At 47.5% G+C, this 22,176-nt stretch overlaps 1 protein-coding gene across 3 annotated transcripts in view; it reads left to right on the forward strand.

Moving 5' to 3' along the window:
* ATAD2B (ATPase family AAA domain containing 2B) overlaps positions 1-22,176 on the forward strand; it is a 790,780-nt gene that overhangs the window by 253,107 nt on the left and 515,497 nt on the right. For all 3 annotated transcript variants that reach the window (XM_085610606.1, XM_085610608.1, XM_085610607.1), the window contains exon 12: positions 12,783-12,957. In XM_085610606.1, the coding sequence (XP_085466732.1) occupies positions 12,783-12,957 (175 nt within the window). The remainder of the gene's footprint in view (positions 1-12,782; positions 12,958-22,176) is intronic.

Genomic DNA, 22,176 nt, shown 5'->3' on the forward strand with positions numbered 1-22,176 from the left:
TTAATGTTATATTGTTGGACTGTGTGATATTTTCAAAGTTTTCCTGCATGACGGGTCATTGCTAGCCTTATTCAAAGTTGTTGCCCTCCTCTTGCCACCTGGTAGGTGGTTGAGGTGTTACATTTTACATACTTTTGGGGCAAAGAGTCCGCTTTCCATGCTAGTAACGGCCATGCTGCTGTAGGAAGCATAATGCAAGCTACACTCCCCTCTTTGTGAAGTGTAGATTGCAGGATTTAAAGAAGCCTTGCATGAATTTTGTATAGTGGTGTGCTTTTTTCCTTGATTAATTACACCCAAGTGCTGGTGATTATAGGAACCAATGAGAGCTGCTCATTATATTTGGTACGGGATCATATGGAAACTGATATGAATATACTGACACCCTGTGGAAACGGGCAAAGCACTCTAGTAGCCCAGTTTGCAAAGTGCCAATAAATAAAGTGGCAAATCAATTGAAAGTTTTTGCTGTATGCATTGTACTTTTCACTTCTAATAGATTTTTCAAGGCTGTTTTTAATTACAAATGAAGAAGAAACAATGAAAGGGAAGCAGCCTAGTAATTTTATGTAATTATTTTTTAAGTGTAAATGTTTTGCCCAAATTGTCATTTATCATTATTCACGGTAAAAGAATGTCTCTGCAATTAGTCGTTGTTAGAGTTGTAATGCCCTTTATAATAACTATCCTTAATAAACTGTAATAAATTATATACATGCTCTTAAATTTCCAGATGCAACAAAGTGTGCTTTGTTGTAATTATTATACTCTAGTTTAATCTACATATTTTCTGCTTCTAAGCAATTTTAAGAGGAACCCTGTTTTTAGGTGACTCAAGACTGCTTTAGCTGTGTGCCAGAGCCTTCTTAATAGCAAAATATTCAAGCATTGGCGAAGCCAATAGGTCTGCGTTGGCTGTCAGCCTTTTAGCTTTGTGGGTCCTTGTTGTGTCATGGGTTATGCAAGTCTTTGCTATTGGAAAAGGTGCCAGGCCTTCATCAATCTAAAAAGCAAAAAGGTATCTAACAGCAATAATTTATTTTGGTCTCATTTCCATATTGGTCCGAGAGTGAGGGAGACTGACTGTAAAAATCTGTCACTCACAGTGAACTTAGCCTGTGGCTGACGTCGCTGGACGCATGCTGTATGTGGTAGTGGGTGGAATGCAAATGACTCAATAACGGACAAATGGATGAAGAGGGCTAGTTGAAAGCCTCTGTGTAATTAACCTATGGAAAATTAAAATCTGTTGGCTAGTGCCAGAACTAAAGACGAAGAGGGGCTTTCAGTGTTGATCAGCCTATTTATGACCTCTCTTCATAATATTGGTCTGCAGTGTTGTTAAACTGTCATTACAGAGCATGGACTATTCATGCTGGCTTGTATTCAGATAGCGTGTCGTTCGCAAACATAGTGGAACCTACTATTGATGTACAACACCAAAGCTTTTCATTGTTTTAATAGCTGGTCCTGCAATGTTTGTGAGGAGCATGCTGAAGGTGTATGACAAATAACTGAAAAACTTATCAGTTAGTGGCAGCCGAAGGCCCTCTCACTATCATAGCATCATTCCCACCTGTAGCATTATGCTACCTGCTTCCATTACACGTAATATGCACTACATTAGCATATTAGGTGTAAGCTGTCCTTAAATGTAGCTCAGATTATACATTCTGAAGTAAGCGGTATGGCTTGCACCAAGGTAACAACTAAGGGGTTCTAAATTACTCTGAGGCATAGCTTGTTCATGCCAGCATCACCACCATCTGCACTGCATTCCTGGATATACAACCTCCCTTCACTGATGGCCAAACCTTAAGCATTCTGGGAATGGTCAATCCAGTAGAATCCTTGATCACGGCCAGCAGGAGGGTGCATAAATTATCTATTCGTAGCATGTGTTGGCTGCAGATACACATGCTATGCATACTCCTGCCATCTAGTTTTGGGCTGGGACTCTGCAAGTTGTTTTTCCTTGAAGTTTTATAATCGGCGTCATGAATCATTTGTCCCCCCCTCGAGGTATTGTGCATGTTCAACAAATCCTTTGTTTAAAAAAAGAAATTTCGCCACCGGGCTTGGACGGACTGCGCTGGAGCTCTGCAGCATTCGATGCCCACGTGGCCTATGGACAAGAAAGAATACAACTGGATATCCAGTAGACAAACTACAGATTCTAAGAGACTGATTACCCTGCGCCCAGAACACACAAGTGTCGAGACTATCCGTCTCTGGGCGATGGAGACGAAAAACGACCTCTTCCGATGGTGACCTCGGTGAGGGGCCAAATACGCACACAGTGATACACAGGAGCAGTGTAATTTATGCCTCTCTCTGAAACATAAAGAGGAAAAGTGTGCGGCTTGTGCATTATTCAAAAAGACTCTTTGGACCTATAGGAACCGACGCCTGGCGCACACCATGGAATTGGAGGCAAAGGCGCAATTCTCGCACGACAACAACATGTAAAGCGAAGCTGGAACTCCGCTAGGAGGTGGGATGGTCATCCCCAATCCCCACCATGTCCCTTCCAAATCATCCCCTGAAGAACACTCGCTGGTGCATGAAGAGTGGCCCATATCGCCGAGGCTGATACCTGGACTGAAAACCAAGACGACTCCACGTTCCGTCAGTACAGTCGCCCCTGTTTAAAGAAAATCTTACTTACCTCTACCACCCCACCACGCCATGGTATGCCACAGCCCTCGCTCTCAGGCCGACACCATGAGCACGCCTTGGAGCCAAGAAGGGGTAGGAACGTTCTGATCCCAATCGGGCAAACCGACCACAGCACGGGGCGGTTCCGGCACTTTCTTCGGCACCCAAGCTTAAGGCGATGTCGACAGACACCGGCACCCAAGCAGAAGTCTGCATCGGAAAACACATTGACACTGGAGGATACCAAGCAGGCTGTGGCCCCAAGAAAATCATCGGATCCGAAGAAACACTCGGGTTCATCAGAATCAAAGCAGACTTCGGTTCCGAGGACTGAAAAGCAACACAGACACATTTCTGACCAGAAGAAAAGTCTGATCCATGGGGTTTCCAAGCTACACAAAGTTTCTGAGGCCACACCACAGGCTCCAAAGAAACACAAAACCCATACACAGAGAGTAAGTGATGACCAAGGCATTGTGTTTGAGGGACCACAACAATTTGTGCAGGAAAAGCGTTAAGAAAATGCCATGAGGCATGCTCAGGAACCAGGGCCTCCACCAAAAAAGTGTCACAACAACACAGGGACACAAGTCAGATGTCTTTCAGCCCCCCAGATTCACCACAAACACAAGTAACCTCTCCACAAGAGGAGGAAGAGGGAGAGATATAGACTCCCATGGAACACCGGATACTCAACATACCCCTGACCAAGGTGATGATTATGATGTGGTACTGCCATATCAATATATGAAGCCGCCAATCACTACTAAAGTGTCGCCTCCAGATGACAAATCCTCTTACCACATCATTCCAAGAGCGGTGAGTGCATCAAGCTCCCCATACACACTACAGAGGAGCCAACTGGCTTCCTAGTAGAAACACATTTGTGCACAGAGTGCACAATTCAATATCTCCCAATGATTGGCTTCGACATCTTTGAGGACCCAGTCAAATCCAGAGTCCTAACTCCTTGCATAGAAACGAAATACAGGCCATCTCCAACTGACCCCATTTACATAGTAGGACATCCCCCTGCATATATTCCCTAATTGTCACCACAGTCAGGAAAGGAGCTGCAGCACAAGGTACTGAAGAGGTGCCGCCTCCAGAGTAGCAGCAGGGCATGCAAACCACTGGAAGATCACCAATTCAGTTAGCCTGCTCTCCAGATACAATAGGGAAACCTGGGATGAGATGCAACATCTAATACATCATCTCCCTGAAGAATACAAAAAGCAAGTAGAAGACCTAGTAAATGAGGGGAGACCAATATCAAATGTAACAATCAAATGTGCATGAGACAAAGCTGACACTGCTGCAAGATTCATCAGTACGTCAGTCATGCTCTGTAGACATGCGTGGCTACGCATATCTGGGTTCAAACTTGAGGGATGGCAGCAGCATATTTTTAATGTCTCATTTGAGGGGGAAAACCTCTTTGGGCCTGCTGTAGACACACAATTGGAGAAGATAAAGATACCGATTCAGCCAAATCCAAGGGTACCTTACAAACAACACCTTAAAAGCAAAAAACTTTCAGTGTTAGAGACAACAAAAGCCTCTACCCCAGAAAGCCCCACATAACAGCAATATCCCCAGCAAGGACGTGGATGCTATAGTGGAGGATACAAAAACAAGGCTCGAGTTAGAGGTACCTCGAACAAGGGCACCTCTACACCACCAGCTAAATGACTTGCCCACATCCCCCCCCCCCCCCCCCCCCTCCTCTCCCTCTCAACCACAAAACACCTGATGGGGAAAGGCTGCAAAAATTCCACCGATGCATCATGAAGGATATTGTGGTTCAGGGACACTGGAGCACCAAATAACAGACAATGCACATCAACATGCTGGAGCTCCTAGCCATCTACATGGCTCTCAAAGCATTCCTAACAAACATTACAGGCCAAACTGTCCTTCACCCAACAGAAAATATGACTGCAATGTATTCTATTCAGAAACAAGGGGGGACCTATTCCATACAACTGTTACAACTAGCACAGATCCTATGGAAATGGTCAAACAAACACAAAATTCTCCTCCTGCTATAATACATACCATGGTAGGAAAACTCAGTTGCTGACCTGCTCAGCAGGAAACAGCAAAAAGTTAATGAGTGGGAAATACACACTCCGTCACTGCAACAATACTTCCATCGAAGGGAAACCCCCCTGTAATAGACCTTTCGTCACTGCCAAAAAAATGCCAAAGCTTTGCATCCAAATATCTATACCCGGTATCCTAAGGGAACGCTCTATGGATGAACTGGTCAGGGATATTTGCTTACGATTTTCCTCCTCTCCCACTCATCCCATCCATGGTCGGAAAACCAGACTTCGATGACCCTAATACTAATTGCTCCTACATGAGCTCGACAGCCAAGGTACACTACACTACTCGCGTTATCCCTAGTATTTCACGAGAAGCTACCCAAACCTTCTCACTCACAGCAGGGGTAGGGTGAGACATTCCAATGCACAGCAGCGCAATCTTGCGATTTGGCTCCTGGGGTCATAGAGTTTGGATACTTAAATCCCCCTCCTGAATGTATGTCTGTTCTAGAGGAGACCAGAAGAACAACCACATGAGCTTGCTAGGCAGCAAAATGGAAATGTTTTGTTCACTACTGTGTGTCCTTAAACATCAACCCTTCCTAACCAACAGAACAAAACCCATATGTTACTTGTTACACTTACAAAAGGCACATTCAGCATATAGCTCAATATGATTTCATTTAGCAGCCAATGCAGTATACCTACAAAACAGGAAGCACCAATTACATTTCCATATTCCTGTCATCAAAGCCTTCATGGTAGGATTAAAAAAGTCATTCCACTACATACACCTCCAGTACCTGCTTGGAACCTAAACATTGTCCTAAGACGCCTTATGGGGGCCACCATTTGAACTACTTATTTATTGTCTAATACTATTTTTAACATGTAAGGTGGCTTTCCTTGTAGCAATAACATCTCTACGAAGTTTTGGCGAAATACATACGCTCACTGGGGAGAAACGATACTTTCAGTGTTCCCTTACAAAGTGCGTTTACACACAGACCCAAAGTTCTTACCTAAAGTTATCTCGTTTCCATTAAAATCAAACTCTAGAGTTACCGGTTTTCTTTCCAAAACCAGAGACAGCCCGAGAGCGTGCATTACATACATTTGATGTTAAACGGGCACTTATGTAGTACAAAACCCTGCACGAAAACACAACAGCTATTTGTTCCGTTTTCAAATCCACAGAAAGGAATGGGTATTTGAAAAGCAGGGTGTAAGAAAGTTGCTCTGTATATACTGCACCAAAGTAAGGTTCAGTGTGCAGAGAGTCTGCAGTCCCCAGAGGTTTGGCAGAGGTTAAAGTTAGATATAACCTTACTCTCTAAAGTGGCAGCTTAGTCGAGCAGTAAGGCAGTATCAGAGGACAGTGTAAAGCATTTGTTGTACACACTCAGTCATCAAATGGTCTCACACACTCAAGAACTGAAATCTAGGCCAATTGTTTTGCATATAAAAACATAGTTGTTTTTATTTTAGAACCACAAGTAGGTATCAAAATACTTTTCTCAGTATGAGATGCTTTAGTTAAATACTTTCAATAAGCAATAGACTTTTAAAGGCAATAGTTACAGTTGTTGCAATAGGCAACACAAGTTAAACACAATTATAACATGGAGCTCAATAGGGATTTTAAAGTAAACACAATATCAATTACTTTGCTTAGGTTTTTCTTACTCGGGGCTGGATCCTGGATTCAGCCCTGGTGCATCTCCTGTAAACAGTTGAAAGAATTTTTTTTTGTTACACAGGTGATTTTTAAGGAATATTTATATATTTCAAAAATCGACACTTAGAATTTCTGGCAAAAACCAGGCAATGTTATCCTATGGAGAAAAGTTTGGTTATCGGAAAATTGCTTTGTAGGGTCAGTGCTGGGCACAAAGATCCAGCACTGGGATATCTCCTGATAACAGGTGAGTAATTTCGTTTTCGTTGATCGGGTGATTTTTAGTGAATATTTTAAAGTTTCAAAACTCGACACAAAAGAATTTCCAAGTGAAACCAGTCAATGTTACCCTATGGAGAAAATGTAGGTTATCGGCTTTCAGGTAAGTACTTGACTGGCAGAGTTAAGGTTCTGGGCTTAGACTCAGGGGTCTCCCAGGGTCAGGTAGGTACAGTTGTTACACCCTCAGCAGCACAGGGGCAGCTGGGTGCAGAGAGAGTAGACCCAATGTTAGCCTAAGGCAGGTAGGAAGCCTTTGGTGGCTGCTAGCAGGCAGGCCACGCGGCTGTGGGAGCTGAGCTCCTAGTCACTTACTCAGGGCAAGTGGGGAAGTAGAATAGGACCGATCCTGCACTTCCAGGGGCACTCGGGAGACTGGGTACAGGGTGCTTTTGAGCCTTCGGGCGCCCAATGTAGTTCAATGGAGAAGCTACAAGACGAACAAAGGCTGCAAGCTCGGGGACGAAGATTCTTCAGGTACGACCACCACTGCGAGAGGTAAGTTGGGAAGCTGAAGGTTAGGTAGGCACCTAGGAGTTGGGCACAGGGGGGCCGCAGGGCGCCGGGTGCACGGGTGCCTTTGGGCGTTGGGAAATCTTACCCTCTGCTGGTCGCGGGTGGGGGTCACTTGAGTTGAGGCTGCAGGCGTCGTCAGGAGCGTCGAGGAGGGTCCTTGGGTGCTGGATTCTTGGTCACAGTCGCCAGGGGGACGTCCTCGTGGTCTTTGTTGACTCAGGCCGTGCTCGGCGGGTGCGGGGTGTGCAGGAGTCGCGGTTCCTGGATGGCACCAGGGGTTGTTGCTTGTTTGAGCAGGACCACTGCTCGTGGGAGTCCCAGTCTATTAGAGGAGCAAGGCAGTCCGGTCCTCCAGGGTTTTCGAGGTTGCTGACCACTGGAGACGCCGGGGTTTAGCAAGAGCAGGTTCGAGGGTCGACAGGTCTGTAGGGCTGGGGCCAAGTCAGTTGGTGTAGTCCTCTTGTTAGCAGCTGCACGGCAGGTCTTCTTTCTTCTTGTTCTTCTTCTTGTTTCGGGATCAGAGGAAAGAAGATTCGGGGTGCCCCTAAATACTAAATATAGGGGCGTTACAGGTAGCGAAAGGTCAGGGACCAATGGGTCCCTTCCCTGGGGTGGGTACACCCCCTATCCTGCCACTCTCCCGTGGGAGGGAGGCAGGAGCCTAGTCCTTATTGGGTAGGGCTCCCCATCCTCAAGATGGCGAGAGCCCGGAGTTGTGCTTCACCTCGCCTCCCCACCTGAGGCGTGGGGTTGGCACAGGCTGGCACACCCCCTTTCCTCACTTAGGGTTTCCCGCCAGTCTTCCCGCCAGAGTGGGGGCCAGAACCGGTGGGGACCAGTTGCTGAGTACAGCAAGTGGTCTGGGGAGACTCACAAAGGTGGAATGCCTTTGAAGCTTCCCCTGCCCATCTTGGGGGAGGAGACCTAGCACCTCGCCCAGGACGTACATTGTTGCAGGCCTAGGAGAGCGGCTGGCTCTCTTCCCAGGGGGCCAGCAAACTGTCTGCTGGGTGGCAGGCTAGGCAGCCTCTCAGTCAGGACACGGGTTGTGCGTTAGTTTCAGGGGGCAACTCTAAGTTGCCCTCTGTCTTGAACTTTACATTAAAACCCACACTTGCATCAGTGTCGGTTTAATGTGCTGAAAAGTTTGATACCAAACTTCTCAGTCTTTTGTGTTACCATTATGGTGCTGTGGAGTTTGTGTTGACAACCTCCCAGCACCATATACTCTTAATGACAGCACTGCACTTACAGTGCCCAGGAATGGACCTTGGAACTGTAGGGGTACAGGGCTCATGCAGCTGTACCCACACCACTGGCATAGGGCACCCAGCTTGAGGGGTGACTGAAGTATGCCAGTGCAGTGTGTTGTGGGCATGGCACACAGGCATGTGTGCCATGTCGACTTTGTTTTGTTCTGCACCAAGAAACTCAGCCTGCAAAGGCAATGTGTGTGTGTGTGTGTGTCAGGGTACAGGGCCTCTAAGGGTGGCACAATAATTGCTGCAGCCCTTAGGGTCCTTCTCTGGTCACAGGGCCCTGGGTACCTAGGGTACCATTTACCAGGGGCTGACATGTGGCCAGAGATGCCAATTGGGTTTGGGCTTAGATGCAGTTTTAGGGAAGGAACACAGGCCCTGGGCACCTGATTGGCAGGAGCCCAGGGCACATCAAGTCAAAGAGCATCAGTAGTCTGGCAACAAAAAAAAGAAAGTGGGGGGTTTACTGCAACAGAAACCCACCTTCGCACACAGGGATAGCAAGATGGATTGTCAGATGTATCCAAATTGGTTATGGTAAAGCAAAACCGACATTACCAAGTATGCCAAGTGCTCATCCAACAAGGAAGAAAGGAGCAATCTTGGCTTTTGGGAAATATCCCTTTTAGTGATATTTGCAAAGCAGCAACATGGATGAACCCACATACATTTACAAAACATTAAAGTGTGGCTGTTCAAGCAAGACAACAAGCTCTAGTTGGTCACAGTCCTTCAAACATTATTTCAGACAAACGCACCATCTCATGCCTAAAGCCACTGCGAGAGGGGTACTGCTTTACAGTCTATGCAAGGCATGTAGTGTTGCAGATTCACATGCACCCTCCTCCTCCCCTGCAGGTATTAGATGGTGAGAAGAATACACACAAATACAGCATGTTCAACAGTAAATTCCAAGTTAGCAGAATATATCCTCACTCCGTATAAGGAAGGGAGAGAAAAATCTAACAAAGGAGCTGTTGAACATGCACAATACCTTGAGGGGTAGGGGAAATGACACACAACTCCGATCATTAAACTTCCTTAAGGAAATAAAACTTGCTGAGTCCGGGCCCAACACTAAATGGCAGGAGTATGCATAGCATGTGAATATGCAGTACTACACACTTTAAATTGATGCTTACTAGTTAAGTAACATACTCTTTTTCTGGGGATAGATTGTAGATGGAACGCTGGAGAACAGCCTTGTAGAGGGGGTAGTAATTCATTAGGCCACCGATCTCCTACTGCATGTAGAGTGCTAACTAGGATGCAAAATCTGCATTCTCCACTTTTTACGTTGTGCCATAATACTGCACTATTGGCATTGTGTGCACCTTTGTCAGTTCCAGCTCATAGTACATACCAAAACTGAGTTGAATATGCTATTTTGACGACACCCGGTAGACTTGGCGCTGGAGCACTTAAAAGTAAGTAGGTCACAGCCTGCCTGCGCCCGTGCTGCAGTATCCTCAGAAATGTAGCCCTTATGAGGCTTCGAAAGGGATCTGGCACATAGACCATGCCAAGCCCTCCAACCCAGCTGCAGACTGCTGAGTCCTTTTGAGGCTGGGGTCAGTGATCCAACTGTCATCGTCCCCTGAGGCGCGCCCAGTCCCCTGCACCCCTGCTTTATTTTCCAAGCTGCTTTCAATCAATCAGGACTTACGAACCAGGCAAATCACCTTTGAGGGTCTCAAGGCTGTGCAGTTGCTAGATGCTTCATTGAGAAAGCAGTAGAAATGAGGGAAAAGCAGGAGAAACACTCAGGAAAAAAAAAAGAGAGGAAGAAGAAAGCAGTAAAAAAAACATGCAAAGCAGGAAAAAACACTCCGAAAATGGGGTGAAATGAAGGGGAAAGAATTAAAAAACGAGGCAAAAGCAGGAGAGGATGGAGAAAACAGTAAAAAAAAACGAGGCAAAAGCAAGAGAAAGCACTCCGAAAAACAGGGGAAAAGATGGAGAGCCTTAAAAATAAAAAGTAAAAGCAATAGAAAGCACTCATAAAAACAAGGGTGAAGGACTGAGAAAGCAGTAAGAAAAACTAGGGAAAGCAGGAGAAAGCTAAAAAAAATAGGAGGAAAGGAAGGAGAAAGCAGTAAAAATCAAGGTGAAAGCAGGAGAAAGATGTAGGGGACGGAGGGGAAAAGTAAAAAAATAAAAACAAGGTAAAAACGGAGAAGGCACGAAGAAAAAAGCAGTAAAAAGATAAAAGCCTGAGAAAACACTCAGACAAAAGGGGGAAAAAAGGAGAAACCAATAAAAAACGAGGCAAATGCAGAAAAAAGCATAGGAGGAAGGAAGGAGAAATCATTAAAAACGAGGGAAGAGCAGGAGAATGCACTCAGAAAAATGGGGGCGATAAGGAGAAAGCAGTAAAAACAAGGGAAAAGCATGAGAAAGCAGTCGCAAAAATGGGGAAAAGGAAGATTAAAACAGTAAAACGAGGAAAAAGCAAGAGAAGGCACTCAGAAAAACAAGGGAAAGGAAGGAGAAAGCATTAAAAAAAATGAGGGGAAAGCATTAAAAAACAGGAGGAAAGGAAGAATAAAGCGGTACAAAACGAAGGTAAAGGAGGAGGAAGCACTCTGAAAACAGGGGTGAAAGGAAGCACCTGTTTCCGCAGCAGGGCAGGATCCTGCATATGAATCTCTAGAACTTGTATCTTCATTCGTGAAAATAGAACAGTGAGTTAAATGCGTTTGAATTGATGACTGAGGTGGTGAATGTTTTCTTTGCTGCCAGATGCCTTTCCACGAAGTCCATCTGAGCTGACACAAATCTGTTTTCTGCTGTGCTGCCTTAGATGCGACTCCCCATCACAAGACAAACTTTTCGATGTTCTTTTGGTTGTTCTCTCGCGGCCATGCAATGCCTTAGTAGGCAAAGTGAAACATTTCTTGTTGGCCCTTTCTGCTTTTCTAGGTTTACCAGATCACTGGTTGTGATGGGTTTCATTATTATAATAATGCGAAAGTAGCTACTATTAGACGCACCTAGGGCAGGGAAAATGCAATTGTAAATACAGAAAATCTCTAGGCAACAAATTGGTCAGTCAAAAATTATTAGAGCATAAATTAACAATAATAATGCTCGACCCAATGTACCAATATTAATAACACTCAATTTTATTAATACACATTTTTTTTAAAAAGGCTCAACTTTTGTCTGAAAACAAAAAACAATGTACATAGAATGACAGGACAAAATGACGCAATGATGACAAATATATAATAATGAAGGATTGTAGCACACTGGCGTTAATTCAACTATAAAAGCTTTGATATTGTTTTCACACAGTGAAAAATAAATCATTACAAAGATGAATATGACATTGGACTATAAACAAGAAGTACATATGACTTATCTAATGAGCCACATAGCAATGTAAGGAACAAAGGAAAACACTGAATTAATAAAATAATGCAATGTTGGCTCTTAAAAAAATCGAATCTATGGGTTTCATGAAAGGTTTGACACATTTCCTTCAAAACCATTTGTAATGTCCCAGTGGGGGCTTCACCTGGTCTTTGCATTCCATATGTAGACACATTTGAGCCGATGCTCAGCTGCTCCTTCAGGCTCCTGACGCTGAAATCAGTCTTATTGTGTGCATGCCATGCGAGTGAGCTGCAGGCACTTTCGGTGCAACTGCCCTATACATTTTTTGTAGACCAGTAGGTGTTGAGGATGCGAGCAGCATTCCTCCATGTGATTGTGTTGTCCTGTCGCGTTGATCGATTGATCATGTTGCCTGCAATCCTTTGCTGTGCCTCACCCCTTGATGTGAGTGACGAGTTAACAAATGATGCAAGATTTGTCCATGCTTGTGTTTCTATGTATTAGCACATTAAAACTAGAACTCTTGAGTTACTAATATATAATGTACACATGTAAGGCTTTTAAGCCTGTCTTTTTTGCAATAATACATAAAAGGTTTTCTTACCGCCAGCTGCGAACAAGCATTTGATATTCCACTGTTAAGATTATTTTATTTACTACAGGTTGGTTAGTAAAGATGGAGTAAATAAAGTAATTGTGGCTCTACACACTACAATAAAATCTAATTTAGACTATATGGGAAATATACTGCTAATTCCCTTGAGTGTACGATATTATTGATTTAGTAGGTGAGGGCCAATTTTCGTTGCTCAGTTTGTTAGACATGGGAGATTAAATGACTTACCTGGAATCAGGATTTTGTACTAAAAATCTATTTCAGTTTTAACAATTATATACAAACACAGGCACATTTGCTATAATTTTGTATTTCATAGACACATTGTTTAATAGCTGTAACGTTGTACTCTGGACATCTGACGTCTGCTTGATTTACATGTGCAGGGGCTGTTTATTTTATGGTCCACCTGGAACCGGTAAAACCCTGGTGGCTAGAGCTCTTGCCAATGAGTGCAGCCAAGGAGACAGGAAAGTGGCTTTCTTCATGAGGAAAGGAGCAGACTGTCTCAGTAAGTGGGTTGGAGAGTCGGAGCGACAACTGAGGCTGCTCTTTGATCAGGTGAGGATTGTCTGATGTTCACTGTTTAGACACGCTGCTGCATTCCTAGTCAGATGATGTGGGGGGATTTGTAGCGGTAGCAATCCAGTATTGTTTAGCCTTCTTTGCCACACTTTAGGCATTTATATTAGACTAAAGACAAGACAGTGTATTGATTGGATCTGCATTATAAAATAAGGTGGAACTTTTAAAACCAACTGCTGCTGGCAGTTTGAGTCTGCCAAGTATGTATTCAATTGCTCTGTAAATGCTCTTGTTTTAAACAAAATCTCACACATTTTCTTGCGTAACTACTAGTAATCTGAGAATCGATGCATACCATTGTAGAGATCTATGCTGTAACAGGGTATCATTCTCGTGTAATGTTTATCTTTGAGTGAACCTCCACCATTTTAGACACAATCTTTGATGGGATCTGCAGGCAGTGCCTTTCAGCACCTGCTTTCTTTCGTCTTTGAAGTACTGCCATTTTCCTCTTCAGTATGTGTATATATTATATATATCTTCACAAGATTTTCACCAGATTCGAGGACGGACTCCGTAGCAGGTAGGTAAACCCCTTTATTTGAAAGAAACATTCAGCTTCCCCGGCCCGACGCGTTTCAGGGAATCCTTTCCTCAGAGGCCTCCATGCGCAGCTTCAAAGTGCATGCCTGCTTTTCACTCTGCGTGCTTCTAAAAGTCTTAATTGGCCTCCGGTGCGCCATTTGAACAGTTCACTGTTCTATTGCACGCTGGTTATTGCAGTTCTCATTCAAAGTGTGTTACCCTCCAGGGGGTTAAGTTGCTCATGGTGAATGTAGGACAATTATAGCAGCCCCTGATTGAGCCTCCGGATGAGACTCTCAATGTTTGATTTATTTCTCTGCTGCGCCGAATATGAAGGAAACAGTTTTTCCCTCCCACGGACCCTTTACAGCTCCTCTGGGCGGTGCAGTCACTCCACGGCTTTATTAATTGATTAAACAAAATCTCACTCATTTTCTTGCGTAACTCATAGTAATATGAAAATTGGTGCATACAATTGTAGAAATCCATGCTGTAACAGGGTATCATTTTTATGTAATGTTTATCTTTAAGAGCGATCCGCCACCATTTCAGACACAATCTTTGATGGAATCGGCAGGCAGTGTCTTTAAGCACCTGCTTTCTTTCTTCTTTGAAGTACTTCCATTTTCCTCTTCAGTATGTATGTGTGTATATATATATATATATATATTCACTGAAAAAACCATAGGTTTCACACATGTTATAGTTAGCGGAAATTTTACTGATAAAAAAACCAATGAAATTCCCCCGTTATAGTTAGTGCAGGCAACTATAACTCACGCGACCGCAATCCTCTGCTGATGCTAATACTGTATTTAGACACTTATTTGCCCATGTCTTCTTCCATACATTTTTAGCTATACATATATTACAAATATTTTTTTTTCATAAAGACACATATGTCATCAGCAGAAGATTGCGGTCGCGTGAGTTATAGTTGCCTGCACTAACTATAACGGGGGAATTTCATTGGTTTTTTATCAGTAAAATTTCCGCTAACTATAACATGTGTGAAACCTATGGTTTTTTCAGTGAATTTGCAAGGTTTTTTAAATGCTAATTCCTAACTATAACGTGTGTGAAACCTATGGTTTTTTCAGTGAATTTGTACGGTTTTTTAAATGCTAAGTTACTTTACGCCATTCGTGGCGTGCGCGCCCACTTAACGCAGTTCGTTCCGTGCGCGCACGGTGCGCGCACAGTGAGCACGCGGTGCGCTTCGCGCACCGCGCGCCCACTTTACGCAGTTAGTGCCGTGCACGCACGGTGGGCACGCGGTGCGATGACAAAGCAAGAAAGCACGTCAACAAATCTGTTTCTGCTTTCCTCCGTGACTATGGTATGGGTGCCATTTACCACAACAACTTGCGTTATGACATGCAAGACATTTATAGAGGAGATGGTGTGCACTTCAATGATGAAGGGAACAGAGTCTTCCTCTTGAACCTTAGACTCTGCATCGGTACTTACTTGTAGGTACCACTAAAAAATCATTTCATAAACACAACGGCTCTTTTTAGAGCCCCCTAATATCTAAACACTTAAATCTGATTTTCATTTTTTTTTTTTTTTCTACCGTACGCTTACCGTAAGCTTACCGTACGCGTACCCCGTGATTTTTTTTAAAATCAATAAATGTTTTCTTTGTACTTTACAGTCCTTCTTTGACCCCCTCACAAATGTAAGGGGGTCTGTAACTCTCCTCATTGCCCCTTTTTCTTGTTTTCACTCTTTTTTTTCTGAGTGAAATACACAAAATGGCGGCCGCCGCTTCCTGGTTTCTGCCGATTCGAATGTTTACTAAGATCTAAGAGCCAATCAGAATCGCGCTCGCGCACGCCACCGTACGCTTACGGTAAGCGTACGGTAAGCGTACCGTAAGCGGGCTCAGATATATATATATTGATTTAAAGGCTATTTTCTCAGAATCTACTGAACAGATTTACACCAAACCTACAAAAGGCACTTCCTTGACCTAGGGACTACCTCTCTGCCAAATTTCGAGTAATTCTGTTCAGCCGTTCGGGCTGTAGCTCGTTCTAAAGGTCCTATGGAAAAATGCATGGGGAAAATGCGTTTTGGGACCCCCCTTTTATCTCAGCCCCCGCTTGACGGATCCCCCCGAGACTTTCAGGGTAGGAGCGGAGCGTAGCGCCCCACCTATTTTGAGAAATTCGCGAGGATTCATCGACCGGCGCCAAAGTTATTCAAAATAGAATGTTGAGGTTTTCCTATGGAAAAGGGGTCCTAACTATAACTACCTACTGGCGACCGCCAGTAGGTAATATATATATATATATATATATATATATATATATATATATATATATATATATTTTACTCTCCAGTCGTCCAAGACACATTTACATCTCAAAGGCACAAATTAACATTGTTATAATTTGTTTGTGTTTAATAATTCCTTCTAATGATGGATCACCAAAATGGGACTTTCCTGATTGATACCTTTACCTGCAAATTATTTCACTTGAATCGCATCTAGTTTCCAGAGGCATTCAGAAAGTTGAAATAGTGTTCCTGTGCTAATATGTGGCACCACGCTCAGTCTCTGCTTCATCCCTAGATATGACACCAGAGAAGCATTTAAAGTGGTTTGAAGAATTTTCAGGTTTGCTCCCTTTATTTTATTTTTTTTTTTTTTTTTTTTTTGAAACCGTTTATTACAGGTCTTAAAAGTATACAAGTATGGGCCCACAACCTTCCGGCCGGCCGCTAGCAAGGGTAGGAACATACGACATACATTTATGGAACACGTGGTATTACAGGAAGAGCATTTCTCAGTAGGTAACAATGTCAAAGCCACATCATCCAGGCCCCATTATGCGTTTTCATTTTAAATTAAGAACAACAAAAATTAAAACCACACCCACAAGGCAACCCACAATCAAAATAGCAGCACGTGCTCCCCAAGAGGGGGGATCCCAACTATACACAGAAGTGTGAGGAGGGGGAAGAGAACAAAGCGAGGACTGGGGGAACCCAATGCCCGGCAGCGGGGGAATGAGTCGGCTAAGGGGATGGGGCTGGCGAGGCATCAGGCAGCAGCGGTGGTGCGCAGATACCCCCTCGGTAGGCGTTCCAGGGGCCCCATACTTTCACCCATGTCCCAGGCTTACCCCTCGCCACATACACCACCTTTTCGCGAAACATGCACCAGTCCATGTGTTCTTTCCAGGCCGAGACCGTCGGGGGCCTCTGGGATCCCCACAGTTGAGCAATATCACGCTTGGCTATCATATATCCCAGAGTCACCCACCACGTCTGCGGCGCCGAGTAATCAGTCGGTTCCCACACATTCAACAGGCATCTCCTCGCTTCAGGCAACAGCGCCTCATGCGTAACCCGTCGCAGCACCTCATGTACACCACGCCAGAACCCCTCTACCTCCGGGCACTCCCACAAAATATGCATAAAGGTCCCCAAAGCACCACACCCACGCTTACACAACCCATCTCCAGCATAGCCCATACGCAGAAGCTTTGGCCCCGTCATGTAGACCCGGTGGAGTATCTTGAGCTGGACGAAGCGAAGGCGAGCCGGTATGGCCACCTCCTTCGGGGAGGCCACCGCGGAGGTCCAGTCCTCGTCGTCCAACTCCAGCCCGTCGGCAACCCAAGCCGCACGAAGGGCAGTCAACAGGCCCGAGCGGTCGTTTATGAGCTTTTTGTATATAAGTGAGATCGTGCTGTCCGGGACGTGCCCATCCAGCATTCTATCCTCCAGGGGGGAATATTCCGGGATGGAGGCAACGTCCGAGAAGACGGAGCCCAGTGCATGACGGACCTGCAAATACCGAAAGTATTCACTGCCCTGCAACTGAAATTCCGTCTGCAGCATATCGAACGTTTTAAATCCTCCCCTCGTCCAAAGATCCCCCACTTTACTGATACCTATTATGTCCCACTTCTCGAAGCCCCTAGAGGTCCACAGGGAGCCTAACCGCTCAGACGCGTATAGTGGTGATGCCCGGGTCAAACGGTCCTTCCACCCCATAGCTGCATTGGCCGCGTGCCAGACTTGCACCATGACACGCGTGGGGCCCGTCAGACGAGCGTCGGGCGCACTAGAGTAGAGCGCTTGATTGTAGTCGCCACCTGGCAGGAGCATCTTGTCCATTTCAAATGCCGGGTTTAAGGCGGGCCCGTAGAGGCCATGGTTAATGGCAGCGAGCTGGGAGGCCCAATAGTACCGTTTAATATCCGGGAGGGCAATCCCCCCGTCAAACCATGGGAGCGTCAGCTTAGCCAGAGCAATGCGCGGCCTCCCGTCCCAGAACAGGCGGCGTTGCAGACTCTCCACCTCACGGAAGTAGCGCGCCGGGACCAAGTCCATAGTGTTCTGCAAAGCGTACAGAAAACGCGGCAGAGACATCATCTTGAACAATGCCGCCCGGCCGAGCGGCGAAAGCGGCAGGCGCCGCCAGCGTGCGACATCTACCCGCAGACGCTGGAGGGGGGGAAGCAGATTCCGTTCATACCGGGCCTCCGGGTCCAGAGTAATGAAGACACCCAGGTACCGAAATCCCTGCGGGGCGATCTGGATCGGACAGCCCCGCGGGAGAATAGGAGCCTCCCCAGAGAGAACATACACACACGATTTAGCCCAGTTGATGACGAGACCGGAGTTACGACCAAACGAGTGTAAAACATCAACTAGCACTATAAGTGATTTACGTGGGGAGGCTAGGTACAGAAGGATGTCATCAGCGTATAGGGATACGCGGTCCTCATACTCGGGGGTCCAGGGGAGACCACGGATGGAAGGCTCCCACCGCAGCCACTCCGCCAGGGGCTCCAAGGCAAGCGCAAAAAGAAGCGGCGACAAGGGACAGCCCTGTCGCGTGCCCCGGCCCAGCTCAAACGGGGCCGATACTCTTCCGTTCACGACCACCTGCGCCAATGGGCCCGCTTACAACAATTTGACCCAACTGATGAATCCTGGGCCAAGTCCGAACTTCGCAAGCATCGCCCAGATGTATGGCCACTCAAGCGTGTCAAACGCCATGGTGGCGTCTAAGGACGCCAAAATGGCCGGTTCTCGTATAAATGGGACACGCGCAAGCACCCCATGCAAACGCCGCAGATTAAGGGCTGTATTGCGATGGGGAATAAAGCCAGACTGGTCCTGATGAACCAGATCTCCCACCACACCGACCAGCCGAGTGGCGAGTACCTTAGCGAGAATTTTGGGCTCCGCATTCAGTAGTGAGATAGGCCGATAAGAAGTAACCCGATCCCGAGGTCTCCCTTCCTTGTGGATCACCACGATTGTAGCCAGACGCTGGTCAAGCGGGAGGGAGCCCAACGAGTGGGCCGCGAGGAACATTGCGCGGAGGTGAGGCGCCAATGTATCCGGTCGCAGCTTATACAGCTCGATCGGGATACCGTTCGGGCCCATGGCCTTGCCAGAAGCGACCGAGCGTATGGCGAGGGCGATTTCGTCGGAGGTGGGAGCGGCGTCCAGCGACACCCTGTCCTCCCCGGACAGGGAAGGCAGTGCGATATCCCTGAGCAGGGCACGGGAATCCTCTTCCGAGCAAGAAGAGACCGGGGAATACACCTCGCGGAAATACTCCGCGAAACAGGAGACAATTTCTTCTGGCTCAGTTACACACACACCATTCGTTTTCTCAATCAGCGGGACCACACGATTCGCTCTCTCCTTTTTATCCAACCACGCTATCAGTTTACCAGCCTTATCACCCACATCATACAGTCGCCCCTGTTGCTCTCTACTAAGGCCCCTGGCCGCCTCCGTAACGAGGGCCCTATAAGCCGCCTGTTTGAGCTGGAGGACATGTAGTGCAGCATCCGTCACCCCATCTTCTAGATTACCCTCCAGCTCAGCACTTTCAGCCTCCACCCGGGTCACCTCCTCCCGCTCGCGCCTCCGGGCGTGGGAAATAAGGGATAGGGCCTCCCCTCTAAGTACCGTTTTGAAGGCCTCCCACAGGGAGATAGCTGAAGGCACTGACCCCACATTCTCCTCAAAATAGCGCTGGAGGGATTTAATCAAGTCAGCGCGAATGGTGGGGTCGCGCAGGTACCAGGAATTGATTGGGACCACCCTGCTCTCAGCCCTCGGAAAGACATCAAAATGCAACAATAGCGGGGAGTGGTCCGAGATACCCCGTGCCAAATGGCGCACCTCCCCCACCCTCCCGACATGGGCCGCCGGGACAAGGACATAATCAAGCCGTGAGAGACTACCATGGGCCCCCGAGTGGAAAGTGTATTGCAGCTGCGTGGGATGTTTTAAGCGCCAGCAGTCCACCAATCCCAGTGTATCCAAGAGGCCGGATAGCCACGCCTGTGCCCGGGGGAGGTCCCTAGGGGGGTGACGATCCACAGTCCCAGAAACCACCGCGTTGAAATCCCCCCCCACCACCAGAAGCCCCCCCGGAAGGCCAAGGAGGAGGCGCCCCAGATCTGCAAAGGTGGTCGACTGCAACCCCGGTGGGACGTACACTGACACAAAGACAACCACTTTGCCCTCCATTCTCCCCACCAAGACAGTGTAACGTCCCCTGTCATCGTGGAGCACCTCATCAATTTCTAACGGGAGCGAGTTCTTTACCATGATACCCACACCCCTCGAGCCTGACGTGAAGCCCGAGTGGGCCACGAGGCGGTAGCCACGCCGATTCATGGCGCAGAAGGAATTGCCAATAAGGTGTGTCTCCTGCAGGAAGACCACATCAGGCGAGAGTCGCTTCAGATACTGTAGGACCACACCTCGTTTGATCCTGTCCCCCAGTCCATTGACGTTCCAAGACAACAAAGTTAATTCCCTACCCCCCATCATACACAGAAACCATCATTCGTCCCCCCGAGAGCACAGTAGAACCAACACAAAAAAAGGGTTGCCTTGTGATAATAACGAACAACACCCCATCCCTGCCCACCCACCCCAACAAAACTCCCCCCTCCCTGCACCCCTGCATGAGCCCAGACAGCCCCCCCAACGTGCAGTGTGCCTGTCGCCCCATAGATAGTTAAACTAACTAGACCCCCAGAGGAGGAGGGAGAACCCCCAAGAGACCCCCACAACCTCAATAGGAGGGGAACTTAAGCAATCCGACGTATAGTCAAAAGTGGCATCATTTTTGTCCCGAGCGAGGCCTAATATTAGTCCCTCAGTCTTGATCCGGCGAGCCCTCTCCCCCGGCCGCTCCCCCCCGCCACCCCGCTCTCCAGACAGAGTATCCAGCCAGTCCCCGGCCGCTTCGGGACGATCAAAAAAGTGTGTGCGACCTTCCACCTCCACTCGCAGCTTAGCTGGGAAAAGCATGGCGTATTTGAGATTTAGGTCCCGAAGACGGCGCTTGACACCAAGGAAGCTCAGTCTCTGCTTCTGGACTGCAGGGGTGAAATCAGGATAGAAATTAATGTCCATATTGTCAAGTCTAATCGGTCCCTGCAGTCTGGAGGATTGGAGGATAGCGTCTCTGTCCCGAAAATTAAAAATCCGGGCGATGAGAGGTCTCGGAGCGGCTCCGACCTTAGGCCTTCCCCCGGGAACCCTGTGGGCCCTCTCCACAGCAAAGAATTTACTCAGCCCCCGTGGCTGGAGATGGGTAACAATCAGGTCTTCCACGAAAAGGTCCGCCGCCGCTTCCTCACGTCCCTCAGGCACCCCGATGATACGGATGTTGTTCCTCCGGGCCCGACTCTCGGAGTCCTCCAGGCGACGATCCATCAGCGCACTCGCCCGAGCAAGCCGGCGCACCTCCGTTTGCAGGGCCGCCACATCTGTCGTAAGGCCCGATGCGGTGTGGGCCAAAGAATCGACTCGGTCGTTGGTCTTGGAGAGATCGGCCCTTATCAGGCCAACATCTACGAGGACCGAGTCGATCTTCTGCGCCAGTGTGTCAAAACGCTGGCCCACAGAGGCCTTCATCTCGGCGATGGCGCCCATGACATCCCGCAGAGTCAGATCCGTGGGCAGATCGGGGGCATCAGTAGGGCCCTCAGGGGACCTGCGTGGCACCTCAGGAGATCCCTTCTGGAGGGTATAGCGATCCATGCTGTTGGACTGATGGGCTGCGCCACGCCGGGTCGATTTTACCTTTGCCCGATCGCCATCTTGTTTCGTGGCCATGGTCCCAGTCTCCCGATCGCACCAGCCACGTCGTGAAGGGCGGGCAAGCCGGTCCACGGGCTCCGGGGGGTGCCACCCCAGATCTGCGGGGCAGATCACAGCCGGCGGGCAGGCAGGGTCCCCCAGCGAGGCCACACCAACACACAAAGCCCCGCGACCCAACCTCGCATATACAGCAAGGAGGGTGCGAAAGTGAAAGTGCGGGTTACTCGAGCCACCAAGCCCTGTCCGCCGCTGTTATTCACTTCGTCACTGGATCGCCCCACAACGCAAATCCGGGGTTCGGCTAGGAGAAGGCCGCAAACCTCAATCGGTGCTAAAGTCGGTGTCCGAGGTCCGATTTGGAAGCGGAAAACGGGCGCCACCTCAGCTCGGGCTCACCAACACAGTCCCCTCATCTGGGACAGGATATGTTCAGGATAGTCATAGGAGGTCGCGGAGGTCCTCGGGAGCCTCGCACCTACGCGGCCATCTTGGTTGCGCGCTGGGTTTGCTCCCTTTAGAGCATTTCCCATGCAAAATAGTTTTTCAACAGTATGTCACAGATGGTTC

Source organism: Triturus cristatus, chromosome 6, assembly GCF_964204655.1.
Source record: "Triturus cristatus chromosome 6, aTriCri1.1, whole genome shotgun sequence".
Lineage (NCBI taxonomy): Eukaryota > Metazoa > Chordata > Amphibia > Caudata > Salamandridae > Triturus > Triturus cristatus.